The following is a 14,647-nucleotide window of genomic DNA, read 5'->3' on the forward strand; positions in this document are numbered from 1 at the left end:
TGTTTTAAAGAGGAGTGTGACAGGAGCACAGGAGCATTTTCATGTAGGGGGGAATAATTTTACCTTGGAAACAGGCAATACAGCATTTATTAAGCAGAAAAGCAGGAGAAAATACGAGGTACGTAAAAAAAGGAGGAGGAGGACCAGAGAGGGGAGGACGAGACACAAAAATCTTGCAGTGCGTCCACTCCTAGACAAACACTTCTTCTATTTTGTATCTATATCTCTAGATTTTTAGATTATTATTGTCCACATGGCCTCAGCCCACCATGGGGACATTTCAGTGTCTCAGACTAATCATGAATCAAAAGAGAAACGCTCCAAATGTCAAATATGTTTTATGTAGAGTTATAATAACTGCTTTAGTATGCTCTCAGTTCTGAGCCCTACCGTTACCATGACAACCTTCACAGCAAAGGCAGGCTGATGAAGTTGTTCTGATCCAGAAGTTTTGCCTCACTCTTTGATGCTTTAGATTTTTTAATATCAAATAAACCACAGCCTTTGTGCATACTCTGTTATACAGTAGAAACATTAATTTACCTGAATTTCATATTTCAATATAACTTGTTTACCCTGTGTATACACTTACGGGGTCATAACCAGCCCAACCCACAGAGGCTTCTGGGCCTCAGAAGAATCTGTCAATAAACAAAAGGGAAAAAGGAAAATCGTATTTTGCCATTCATTGTTATTCTGCCTTGGTGTAATATCACTAGTACAGAACGTAGGAAGCAGGTTAAAGAACAGCCGCCTAGCTCTCTCAGACTACATTGGGCTATTAAACCTTCATCTGATTAATACCTGACCCATCTACTCTCATCTCTGCATCCTGAACATCATTAATGCTTCCTCCTTTTATCTCTCTTCATGAAAGTATACATATGCCATATATTCATGTATTTTATGAGATCATACTGTACATCATTTTTGTAATTGCTTATTTGCAAATTAATTTTTACCCAATAGTATACTATGAGCCACTTTCCGTGTCATTTTTTTTAGCTACAATATTTTCCATCACAAGGACATTTTTCTCTATCCAAGTATATTTTTTAACATGCTGGGGTTTTCTTTATTCATTTTTTTCTATTATAAACAACATTGCAATGAGAATCTCCTTAATTATTCCCACATGTATGCATTTCCTTACTATAAATGTCTAAATTGGAATTATTATACTACAAGTTTTACTTTACTCCCAGCATTATTAACCTTCTCCACGTAACATGCCACTCTACTTCTCACTACAAGCGGCTAAACTCATGTGTTTTGCCTATAAAACTTTGTCCCAAACAGAAATAAAAATAATCCTTTATTGAACACTTACTCTTTGCTGAACACTAAATTAATTACTTTACCTGTATTCACTTATCTTCAAACCAATGCAATGAAGTAGGTACAGTTATTAGCCTCATTTTACAAATGAGGAAACTGAGGCACAGAAAGATTAAACTTGCCCAAGTTTACGCAGCAGGAACTAGTTTCAAAGTAGGTAGTGTGGCCCCAGAACCTGTGTTTTTCAGTCACTGGACTTTATTTGTCACGATTGGCTACTTCTCATCATTCAGGCTTTGTGTAAAATGTTACCTCCTCATAGGCCTTCCTAGACCACTGTTACTAAAGTATTCCATCATCAAAAAGTCTACAAATAATAAATACTGGAGAGGGTGTGGAGAAAAAGGAACCCTCCTACACTGTTAGTGGGAATGTAAATTGGTGCAGCCACTATGGAGAACAGTATGGAGATTTCTTTAAAAACTAAAAATAGAACTACCACACAATCCAGCAATTCCACTCATGGGTATAATACCTGGAGAAAACCATAGTTCAAAAAGATGCATGCACCCCAGTGCTCATTGCAGCACTATTTACAATACATGGAAACGATCTAAATGTCTATCAACAGATGAATGGGTAAAGAAAATGTGGTATTTATACAATGGAATATTACTCAGCCATAAGAAAGAATGAAATAATGCCATTTGCAGCAACATGGATGGACCTAGAGATCATCATACTAAGTGAAGTAAGTCAGACAGAGAAAGACAAATATCATATGATGCTGCTTATATGTGGAATCTAAAAAAAATGATACAAATGAACTTATATGCAAAATAGAACAGACCCACAGACATAGAAAACAAACTTATGGTTACCAAAGGGGAAAGGAAGGGTGAGAGATAAATTAGGAGTTTGGGATTAACAGATACGCACTACTATACATAAAATAGATAACCAACAAAGACGTACTGTATAGCACAGGGAACTATACTCAATATTTTATAATAACCTATAATGGAAAATAATCTGAAAAAAAAAGATATATATGTATGTATAACTGAATCACTTTTCTGTACACCTGAAACTAACAACATTGTAAATCAACTACATTTCAATAAAAGAATAAAATATTTCCTAGCCACATGCTATTATCATGTTGCTCATTTACCACTTGCCCTGCCTCGCCCCACTGCCCCACATCTAGTCTCCAACAAATAAATAATGAACATGTGCCAACATTCATTTAACCTGTTAGTAAGAAACAGGAAGACAAAACAAATTGTCCCAACAGCATTAAGGAACAGAACTTTACACAGTCAGCCAGGAAAGGAATACCAACATAAGACTACTGAGTTAGATATAAGCCTGGTGAACTTTTCACAGCCCAATAAACCAAATCAACTTTGGTCCAACTTTTCTAAAGAGGCTGCAGAATTACAACATCTTGTCAATGTCTGCAGGTTAACTGATAACTATATAGGGCTTTAAATTCTGCACCTTTGTTGTAAATTGTTGATCAAATATACGGCAACGTTCTCCAAGAAAGCTCCATTAGTATCAAACAGGCTTATTAAAAAAGGCTTTGGCATAATATCAAAAAGTCAAGAAATTGTCACTCTGCCTTTTTTCCAAGTTTGAAAAATTTTTTAAAAAATAGAACAAGAGCTCTATTCTTCCTATACAGAGAGGATTGCTTATTGGCTTGTCATCTTGGACCTGGAGCTCAATGTAGCACCCATGAGAATTGGGTTGTCTCCATCCAGCAGTAGAGGGGAGCGATGGGGGAGGATTTTTTTTGGTAAGCATGAGCATCTTAGAAAGCTTACCTTAGGAAATAAGGTACATGGGGGTTCTAGGCAACCAAAATGGAGTAATGTAGTGGGCATTTGCCATTCTGAGCAGCCAAACTCAAATTGCTCCCTTGTCTTGATAACAAAAATCCCAATTTCTTCTGTCTGGAATGATCTTTGCCCAGTTAATCAGATGTCTTGCTCCTTCAGCTTCTTCACATATTTGCTCCAATGTCACTTCCTCAGTGAGGATTTTCTGGAACCTCATAATTACAATTTGAAATCTTGGGCTTCCCTGGTGGCGCAGTGGTTAAGAGTCCGCTTGCCAATGCAGGGGACACGGGTTCGAGCCCTGGTCCGGGAGGATCCCACATGCCGCAGAGGCTAGGCCTGTGTGCCACAACTACTGAGCCTGCGCTCTAGAGCTCGCGACCCACAACTACTGAAGCCCATGCGCCTGGAGCCCATGTTCCGCAACGGGAGAGGCCACCACAGTGAGAAGCCTATGCACCACAACAAAGACCCAACACAGCCAAAAATAAATAAATAAAATTTCAAATCTTGGTGGGGGGCTGGTGGTGGGATGAATTGGGAGATTGGGATTGACATATATACACTAACATATATACACTAAACTAATATGTATAATATAGATAAAAGTTCAGTGGCCCACAATTTTTACTTAATGTATTACATGAAATTTTCCCCACGACAATAAATATCCTTCTAAAATATGAAACAAAAAAATAAAGTAAAATTTCAAATCTCCACCAGCACTTTCCAGTACTCTTCCATACACTGTTTTCCCCATAGCACTATTGCCACCTGAATTGGTATACATATTTGTTTCCTAGGGCTACTGTTGTTACAGTATTAACTAATTTGTTAATTAATTAAAACTTAACTAATTTGTTAATTACAACAAACTTGATAGCTTAACACCACAGATTTATTTTCTTACAATGATGGTGGTCAGAGGTCCAAAATCTGGTGCCTCCTTTGGAAGTTCTAGGGCAGAATCTTTCCCTGCCTTTTCCAGTTGTTGGTGGCTCCAAGCATTCCTTGTTTTACGGCATCATAACTCCAGTCTCTGCCTCCATCTATCTTCACATGGCCTTTCCCTCAGCCTTCTCCCCTTCTCTCTCTTAAAGGAACATATCATTGGATTTAGGGTCCACCCAGATAATCCAGGATGATCTTATTTGGAGATCTTTAATTTAATTACATTTCAAAGACGCTTTTTTCCAAATAAATTCACAATCACAAGTTCCAAGTTGAGGATGTGGACATATATTTTGAGAACCACCATTCAACCCACTACATTATGTATGTATGTATATATGTATTATAAATGTAAAAATATATTGTCTGCTATCTGTTCCTACCTACGAGGGTGACAAGTTTTTGTGTTTTGTTATTGTTATATCCCTATCACTTGTACCTAGTACATAGTAGATACTCAATAAATACTAGTTGAATGAGTTAATTAATATAGTCCCTTTAAAAATATACTGCATGTATAAGTAATATTTTTTTATTTGATGAAGCTTCTTATAAGCTTGGTTGATTATAACTAATCCTGAGGGATTATAATTAAATCCCGCTAAAACTGACTACCAGAGTTTGTATTACGGTTACCTAAACCCACGCAGGCTGGCTCAAAACTTATCACTTGCTTTATGCATCTCACCTTACAAATAGCTCTCTTCTGTGTGCATTTATCCATTACACTGCTATTAAACATCTTCTCTCTGCTGAGGCTGATTCCCATCTTGGTCTGATCTGTACCGTCTACTTTTCGGAGGCCATGCATTTAGATATTCTTCTCACAAAGAGGTCAAGGCTACATTTTGCTGATTCCCATCTGCTCTTTGAAACACAACAGAATTTATGAAGAAATTCTACTTCCATGCTCTCCCTCATTCAGACACTTCTGAAAATAATAAAGAAACAAGCATCCCCTTCTATCGGGAGTCTCCCAGCTTATATACACGAAGCTCAGGCAGTGTGGACAGTTTCAGACAGGTCGAGGGCACAATCTTCCCCACCAGTTTCCTCGTGTAAACCCTCACCAACCTTCAGCTTGCTTAGGTCTCACGCTGGTCAACGTTTTTAACAATGAAGATCTTTTGCATCATGCCAGGTGATCTTCAAGACCACTGTGTAAAGGAAGCAGAGTGAGCATCATTATTCCTATTTTACACGTGAGGAATCTGTTTCAGAGAGTTTAGATGGTTTGTTTCAGCTCACATGACAAAAATATACCTGGGAATAAAACTCAGATTGTCAACAACCAGTTGCTTGTTTACACCCCTCATTTCCTGATTTCTGCTAAAGGTGTCTTTGCCTGTTTTTCCGTGTACACATTTCATAGCCGTATATGACTGTACTGTTATGTTTTGAATCATCTGAATTATCTCAAAAATAATCACTTATCTTTATATGTTTGGGTTTTAAATGGAAATACATTTATAACCACTTCTTTATGTATGAAGGGACCAAAATATGTTCTAGGAGCAAACATTAAATCATTTCCATTATAAGAATCATGCCCTTTTGTATCTTTATTCTCTAAAGAGGTTTGCATTTTACCTTTGTTTCTTTCTTTCCTGAGGAGTATACTTCACATGTGTCCATTTTTATTTTATTAACAGTTCTCTAGATATAGTAATTGATTATTCCAACCACATCCCTGCACAACTGGCTTCCACACTAGGCTTGCTAAAGACGCATGTTTCCTCTCTGGGGAGATCCCATGAGCTAAGAAAGGACCTAGGGCTTAGAGTGAGCGGATCTGGGTTTTGACCTCTGCTCCCCACTGTCTGTGGTTATTCATTATTTACTTCCTTCTGTTCTGGAAGTTTGTAAAATGCAGCAAAGAGCCCACCTAATGGCTCTTACTTCAGAAGAAAGAGAAAACGTTCTTGAAAGTATTGTTTGTGAAAGAGGATGCAAATTATAAAAGCCATTCTGTTTTAAACTGCTCTAATGGAAGACTTAAACTCCCACTGACATCAGCATGTTACATTGAATACAACTTAAACTATAGCTCCCTTTGCCATTGTCAGAACTATGAATCGAGAGTGGGCATATCCATGTGCCCTTCTGCAGGTGTGTGGGCTCATTTTATCGAAAAGGTAAGGCGTACATGGGTAGGGTGTCAGATAAACAAGTAGGAGAGTTGAGAGACTCTGTGGTATAGGACGAAAATCTGTCAATTGCTAAGACTGGGCGAGTTATTTGTATATGAGGTGAGGGAGTGAGCCCAGAGGAAGTAAAAGAAAACTGAAGAGGAATGAGGGAACACTGGGATCAGAAGAAAGGAGGACTGTGAGGGCAAGCTTCCATTAGCAAATAATATATGAGATGATATTTATTTATCAGCTATTATGTGCTCATCCACTCGAGGATACAAATAAACATACTGTGACATCTAGGAGGGAAATATGAAATTCAACACAAAACAACTGAATAAGTTATATAAGAAGACAAAATATCATTGAAAAAGGTCCAGTTCACTTACGGATAACAGAAAGCACTCCAGCTGTTTGAAGCAGAAAGGTACTTAACGCAGGGAAATTGGTGCTTACAAAAAGTGCTGAAAGGCGTAGAGGAACAGTCTCTAGTCTCTGCCACCAAGACTGACTCCTGGCATAACATCCAGAATGGACTGTTGAAGCAGCTGCTACCTCTGTCTCAGTCAGGAAACTGAGAAGTCAGGGAGCTGTCAGCAAATCTGTTTCCCCCGAGTGTTTAATGCTTGCTAGATAAAACAGCTAATTCACATGCTGCCATCTCTCTCTCCCACTTAACTCAGGAATTTACTCACAGTCTTAGAAACCCCATTTTGGATCAGAGCCAAAGGGAGTTCTCTATTCAAGGGGTATGCCCTTAGAACACAGACCGATGCACACCTCAGGACACAGCCAAGAGCCCGCGGTTACTGTGGATGTGGTGAGGTCACAGTAACGTGCGTAATATCCACGTGAGGCATTAAAGGAGAAAGGATGGAGGACGGAAGAGCAGGCACCGAATCAAACTACTTCTTTCTAATCAATTATAACAGACTCGCCAGATCGGCTGGCCTGGCAGTAAGCCAGTTTCTTCAGAGCCTCTCTGACCTCTCGGTTCCTTAGGCAATAAATGAAAGGGTTAAGAGCAGGGGTAACAATGGCACAGAAGATGGAAATAACTTTGTTCATGTTGAAGGCATGAATGGCTCGGGGCCAGACATACGTGAAAATAGTAGCTGAAGAGAAGATGGTGCCCACCACGAGGTGGGAGGCACAAGCAGGAAACGCCTTCTGCTTTCCTGTGGGCATGCATAGGATGGTGGCCAGAATGCATCCATAGGACAGGACAGTGAGAGCAGGGGGGGAGAGGAAGATGACCAGTGCCAGGACAAAGTCCCCCAATTCAGCTGTGGACATGTCTGTGCAGGAGAGGTTAAGTACTGGACAGATATCACAGAAGAAATGATCGATGATATTGGGGCCACAGAAGCTGAGGCAAGAGATGCAGTAGATCTTAGCCAAGGAGATGCCAAAGCCATTGGTACAGGAACCAAGAGGCAGGAGGAAGCAGAGCCCATGGCTCATAATGGTGGGGCAGTGCAGTGGGCGGCAGATGGCCACATAACGGTCACAGGCCACGGCAGCCAGGAGCACACGTTCTGTGCACATGAGTGCAATGAAGAAGTAAAGTTGTATCATACAGTGAGTGAAGGAGACGCTGTAGCTCACGGACCAAAAACTAAACAGCAACCTGGGTACAGTCACAGAGATGCACCAGGTCTCCAAGGACAGGTTGGCCACGAAGAAGTACACAGGCTTGTGCAGTGGCAGGTTCTGCTGCACCAACACGACGATGATCACATTTCCAGCCACTGTCGGAATATAGGCCACGAGCAACATGAGGAACACTGTTGCACGCACACCCCAGTTCCCAGGAAACCCCACCAGAATGAACCTGGTGACCCGTGTCTGGTTCTCCACTTCCATATTGGAGACACAGGGCTTAACTCTCCTGGGGGAAAAAATCACTTGGTCAGACTTCCACCTTTTGCCTTCTCTGACTAGTAATAACAGTAACAGATATCATGTTTTAACAGTATATTATAGGCTAGATCATACACTGGGTACATTATGCACATAATGTAATTTGATTCTCACACAGCCTCTTTACACATGTTATTATACCCACCTTAGTAATGAAGAAACTGAGCTTTGGAAAGGTACTAAGTTACTTAACCACATTCCCACTGGCAGCAGGGCAGGAATCACATTCAAGTCCAAGTCTAAACAACATGCTCTATCTAATATCCTACACTGCCCTTCACAACCACACCCAAATTAAACAGTATCAAACCACCATGTTCCATGTTACCATTGCCAATTCTAAAGGATACACCTGGCTTTCCTGGCCTTTCATCCACCCAGAGCTCTGGAAATTCTACCTTTACAATTCATTTATCCCTCACATGCCAATACTTTTTTCCCTCTACAATCCATGGAGATGGAGTGAAACGTGTCATATTCTGTGAGGTGCATGAGAAGGTGTGACAAGGAGAGTTAGGCTTTTCAGTATTAAAAACCTGGACCTCAGTCAAGTACCAGGTTTGCCCAGAGACTGAGATATGAACCTTGAAATCTTGTCCTCTCTGAAACCCAATTTCCTCTTCTGCAAACGTGAATGTTAGTATTTATCTAGCTTATGTCAACGTGGATCAAAACCCAAATGAAATAATGTAAATAAAATTTTATATAAACTCTAAATGACAGTAAGTGTGAAAGGGCTCTTACCCCATATTCGGGCATTAAAAAGTAGGGATGGACTAATAGTAGTGAGGAGAGTAACTGCTATGGGCCAAGCAGAATGGTGAGCACACTTGAGCTTCCTCCTGGGGAGATTTAAGTCCTTGGGGGTGGAGGTGAGAGTCTCTCGGAGAAGATTTTTTATAAAATAAGCAAACAATAAGAAATACATAATAAAATATGAGACATTTTCTATAAAGGTTAAAAAACTGAACATGATACTCATGTGATTGGGGAAGGTCTCTCTGACCTCTGGGGAGGTAACATTAAGAGAGAGAAGGATGCCAGGGCCCCAGCCCATTGAAGAGTGAGGTGGGAGAGAGCTGCACTGAGATGAGGCCAGTGCTGTGCTGTGATGGATGGGGGAGGGAGCACAGGAATAGGTGGGAAAGGTGGGCAGGGCCAGCATGAGCAAGACCCCATAGGTCATAACAGGGGATCCGAATAGTGGTCTAAAAGCAATGAGAGAGATAGCTCCAAGATGGTGGAGGAGTAAGACGTGGGCATCACCTTCCTCCCCACAAATACATCAAAAATACATCTACGTGTGGAACAACTCCTACAGAACACCTACTGAACGCTGGCAGAAGACCTCAGATTTCCCAAAAGTCAAGCAACTCCCCACGTACCTGGGTAGGGCAAAAGAAAAAAGGAAAAACAGAGACAAAATAGGGACGGGACCTGCACCAGTGGGAGGGAGCTGTGAAGGAGGAAAAGTTTCCACACACTAGGAAGCCCCTTCACGGGCGGAGACAGGGGGTGGACGGGGGGAAGCTTCGGAGCCACGGAGGAGAGCACAGCAACAGGGGTTCAGAGGGCAAAGCGGAGAGATTCCCACACAGAGGATCAGTGCCAACCAGCACTCACCAGCCCGAGAGGATTGTATGCTCACCTGCCAGGGCAGGAGGGGGCTGGGAGCTGAGGCTTGGGCGTTGGAGGTCAGATCCCAGGGAGAGGACTGGGGTTGGCTGCGTGAACACAGCCTAGTGCGCCACAGCTAGCCAGGAGGGAGACCTGGAAAATGTCTGGAACTGCCTAGGAGGCAAGAGACCATTGTTTCGGGGTGCACAGGAGAGGGGATTCAGAACACTGCCTAAACGAGCTCCAGAGACGGGTGCAAGCCGTGGCTGTCAGCATGGACACCAAAGATGGGCATGAAACGCTAAGGCTGCTGCTGCAGCCACCAAGAAGCCTGTGTGCGAGCACAGGTCACTCTCCACACCTCCCCTCCAGGGAGCCTGTGCAGCCCGCCACTGCCAGGGTCCCATGATCCAGGGACAACTTCCCCGGGAGAACACATGTCGTGCCTCAGGCTGTTGCAACAACACGCCGGCCTCTGCCACCGCAGGTTCATACTGCATTCTGCACCCCTCCCTCCCCCCGGCCTGAGTGAGCCAGAGCCCCTGAATCAGCTGCTCCTTTAACCCCGTCCTGTCTGGGCAGGAACAGATGCCCTCAGGCAACCTACACCCAGAGACGGAGCCAAATCCAAAGCTGAGCCCCGGGAGCTGTGCGAACAGAGAAGAGAAAGGGAAATCTCTCCCAGCAGCCTCAGGAGCAGTGGATTAAATCTCCATAATCAAATTCATGTACCTGCATCTGTGGAATACCTGTATTCCGGGTACAAATCATCAAATAATACAACAAATCATCCCCAAGTTGAGGCGGTGGACGTTCCGATCAACTGTAGACTTGGGGTTTGCTTTCTGCATCTAAATTGTTTCTGGTTTTATATCTATCTTAGTTTAGTATTTAGAGCTTATTATCCTTATTACCATTGGTATATATGCTTATTGATTTAGTTGCTCTCTTCCTTTATATATATATATTTTTTTTCCTTTTTCTCCTTTTGTGACTGTGTATGTGTACGCTTCTTTGTGTGATTTTGTCTCTACAGCTTTGCTTTTACCATTTGTCCTGGGTTCTGTTCGTCAGTTTTTATTTTTTTTATATTTTTAGTATAGTTTTTAGCACTTGTTATCATTGGTAGATTTGTTTTTGGTTTGGTTGCTTTCTCCTTTTTTTAATTACTTTCTTATTTTTAATAATACTTTTTAAAAAATAATTTTATTTTCTTTCTTTTTTCTTTTTCTTTTTTTTTCTCCCTTTTCTTCTGAGCCGGGGGGCTGACAGAGTCTTGGTGCTCCAGCCGGGTGTCAGGCCTGAGCCTGTGAGGTGGGAGAGCCAAGTTCAAGACATTGGTCCACCAGAGACTGCCCAGCCCCACGTAATATCAAACAGCGAAAGCTCAGAGATCTCAGACTCAGCACTAAGACCCAGCTCCACTCAATGACCAGCAAGCCACATTACAGGGCACCCTATGCCAAACAACTGGCAAGACAGGAACATAAACCCACCCATTAGCAGAAAGGCTGCCTAAAATCATACTAAGTTTATGGACACCACAAAACACACGACCAGATGTGGTCCTGCCCACCAGAAAGACAAGTTCCAGCCTCATCCACCAGAACACAGGCACAAGTCCCCTCACCAGGAAGCCTACATAACCCATTGAACCAGGCTTAACCACTGGGGGCAGACACGAAAAACAACAGGAACTATGAACCTGCAGCCTGCAGAAAGGAGACCCCAAACACAGTAAGTTAAGCAAAATGAGAAGACAGAGAAATACACAGCAGATGAAGGAGCAAGGTAAAAACCCACCAGACCTAACCAATGAAGAGGAAATAGGCAGTCTACCTGAAAAAGAATTCAGAATGATGACAGTAAAGAGGATCCAAAATCCTGGAAATACAATGGAGAAATACAAGAAATACAAGAAACATTTAACAAGGACCTAGAAGAACTAAACAGCAAACAATGATGAACAACACAATAAATGAAATTAAATAAATGAAATTAAAAATTCTCTAGAAGGAATAAATAGCAGAAAAACTGAGGAGGAAGAATGGATAAGTGACCTGGAAGATAAAATGGTGGAAATAACTACTGCAGAGAAGAATAAAAAAAAAATGAAAAGAATTGAGGACAGTCTCAGAGACTTCTGGGAAAACATTAAACGCCCCAACATTTGAATTATAGGGGTCCCAGAAGAAGAGAAAAAGAAAGGGTCTGAGAAAATATTTGAAGAGATTACAGTTGAAAACGTCCCTAATATGGGAAAGGAAATAGTCAATCAAGTCCAGAAAGCACAGAGAGTCCCATACAGGACAGATCCAAGAAGAAACATGCCAAGACACATATTAATCAAACTATCAAAAATTAAATACAAAGAACAAATATTAAAAGCAACAAGGGGAAAGCAACAAATAACATACAAGGGAATCCCCATAAGGTTAACAGCTGATCTTTCAGCAGAAACTTTGCAAGCCAGAAGGGAGTGGCAGGACATATTTAAAGTGATGAAAGAGAAAAACCTACAACCAAGATTACTCCACCCAACAAGGATCTCATTCAAATTCGATGGAGAAATTAAAACCTTTACAGACAAGCAAAAGCTAAGAAAATTCAGCAGCACCAAACCAGCTTTACAATAAATGCTAAAGGAACTTCTCTAGGCAGGATATACAAGAGAAGGAAAAGACCTACAATAACAAACCCAAAACAATTAAGAAAATGGTAATAGGAACACACATATCAATAACTATCTTAAATGTAAATGGATTAAATGCTCCAACCAAAAGACATAGACTGGCTGAATGGATACAAAAACAAGACCTGTATATATGCTATCTACAAGAGACCTACTTCAAACCTAGGGACACATACAGACTGAAAGTGAGGGGAAGGAAAAAGAAATTGCATGCAAATGGAAACCAAAAGAAAGCTGGAGTAGCAATTCTCATCAGACAAAAAAGACTTTAAAATAAAAACTATTACAAGAGACAAACAAGGACACTACATAATGATCAAGGGATCAATACAAGAAGAATGTATAACAACTGTAGATAATTATGCACCCAACATAGGAGCACCTCAGTATAAAAGGCAAATGCTAACAACCATAAAACGGGAGATTAACAGGAACATGATAATAGTGAGGGACTTTAACACCCCACTTTCACAAGTGGATAGATTATCCAAAATGAAAATAAATAAGGATACACAAGCTTTAAATGATACATTAAACAAGATGGACTTAATTGATATTTATAGGACATTCCATCCAAAAACAACAGAATACACTTTCTTCTCAAGTGCTCATGGAACATTCTCCAGGATAGATCATATCTTGGGTGACAAATCAAGCTTTGGTAAGTTTAAGAAAATTGAAATCGCATCAAGTATCTTTTCTGACCACAACGCTATGAAAATAACTATCAATTACAGGAAATAATCTGTAAAAAATACAAACACATGGAGGGTAAACAATACAATACTAAATAACCAAGAGATCATTAAAGAAATCAAAGAGGAAATCAAAAAGTACCTAGAAACAAATGACAATGAAAACACGACGACCTAAAACCTATGGGATGCAGTAAAAGCAGTTCTAAAAGGGAAGTTTATAGCAATACAATTCTACCACAAGAAATAAGAAACACCTCAAAAAAACAACCTAACCTTAAACCTAAAGCAGTTAGAGGAAGAAGAACAAAAAAAACCCAAAGTTAGCAGAAGGAAAGAAATCATAAAGATCAGATCAGAAATAAAAAGAAATGAAGGAAACAACAGCAAAGATCCATAAGACTAAAAGCTGGTTCTTTGAGAAGATAAACATTGATAAACCATTAGCCGGACTCATCAAGAAAAAGAGGGAGAAGACTCAAATCAATAGAATTAGAAATGAAAAAGGAGAAGTAACAACTGACACTGCAGAAATACAAAGGATCATGAGAGATTAGTACAAGCAACTATATGCCAATAAAATGGACAACCTGGAAGAAATGGACACATTCTTAGAAAACCACAACCTCACGAGACTGAACCAGAAAGAAGTAGAAAATATAAACAGACCAATCACAAGCCCTGAAATTCAAACTATGATTAAAAATCTTCCAACAAACAAAAGCCCAGGACCAGATGGCTTCACAGGCGAATTCTATCAAACATTTAGAGAAGAGCTAATACCTATCCTTCTCAACTCTTCCAAAATATAGCAAAGGGAAGAACACTCTCAAACTCATTCTACAAGGCAACCATCACCCTGATACCAAAACCAGATAAAGATGTCACAAAGAAAGAAAACTATAGACCAATATCACTGATGAACATAGATGCAAAAATCCTCAACAAAATACTAGCAAACAGAATCCACCAGCACATTAAAAGGATCATACACCATGATCAACTGTGGTTTATCCCAGGAATGCAAGGATTCTTCAATTTACACAAATCAATCAAAGTAATACACCATATTAACAAACTGAAGGAGAAAAACCATACAATCATCTCGATAGAGAAAAAGCTTTCAACAAAGTTAAACACCCATTTACGATAAAAACACTCCACAAAGTAGGCACAAAGGGAACTTATCTCAACATAATAAAGGCCATATATGACAAACCCACAGCCAGCATCGTTCTCAATGGTGAAAAATTGAAACCATTTCCAAGATCGGAATAAGACAAGGTTGCCCACTCTCACCACTATTATTCAACATAGTTTTGGAAGTTTTAGCCAGAGCAATCGGAGAAGAAGAAGAAATAAAAGGAATCCAAACTTGAAAAGAAGAAGTAAAGCTGCCACTGTTTTCAGATAACATGATACTATACATAGAGAATCCCAAAGATGGTACCAGAAAACTACTAGGGCTAATGAATGAATTTGGTAAAGTAGCAGGATACAAAATTAATGCAC

The 14,647-nt window shown here is 40.4% G+C and overlaps 1 protein-coding gene across 1 annotated transcript; it reads right to left on the reverse strand.

The window, feature by feature from the left end:
- Window positions 1–7,103: 7,103 nt before the first annotated feature.
- On the reverse strand, window positions 7,104–8,123 carry OR6B1 (olfactory receptor family 6 subfamily B member 1). The gene has a single exon (XM_027101670.1). The coding sequence runs from the start codon at window positions 8,072–8,074 to the stop codon at window positions 7,124–7,126; it is 951 nt and encodes a 316-aa protein (XP_026957471.1). The 5' UTR covers window positions 8,075–8,123; the 3' UTR covers window positions 7,104–7,123.
- Window positions 8,124–14,647: the final 6,524 nt, after the last annotated feature.

Source organism: Aethalodelphis obliquidens, unplaced genomic scaffold (genome assembly GCF_003676395.1).
Source record: "Aethalodelphis obliquidens isolate GAN/ISIS:26980383/991018 unplaced genomic scaffold, ASM367639v1 scaffold5, whole genome shotgun sequence".
NCBI classification, from domain to species: Eukaryota; Metazoa; Chordata; class Mammalia; order Artiodactyla; family Delphinidae; genus Aethalodelphis; species Aethalodelphis obliquidens.

Coding starts and splice junctions, on each gene's coding strand:
- OR6B1 (XM_027101670.1), bottom strand. CDS start 8,074: ATGGAAGTGGAGAACCAGACACGGGTCACCAGGTTCATTCTGGTGGGG.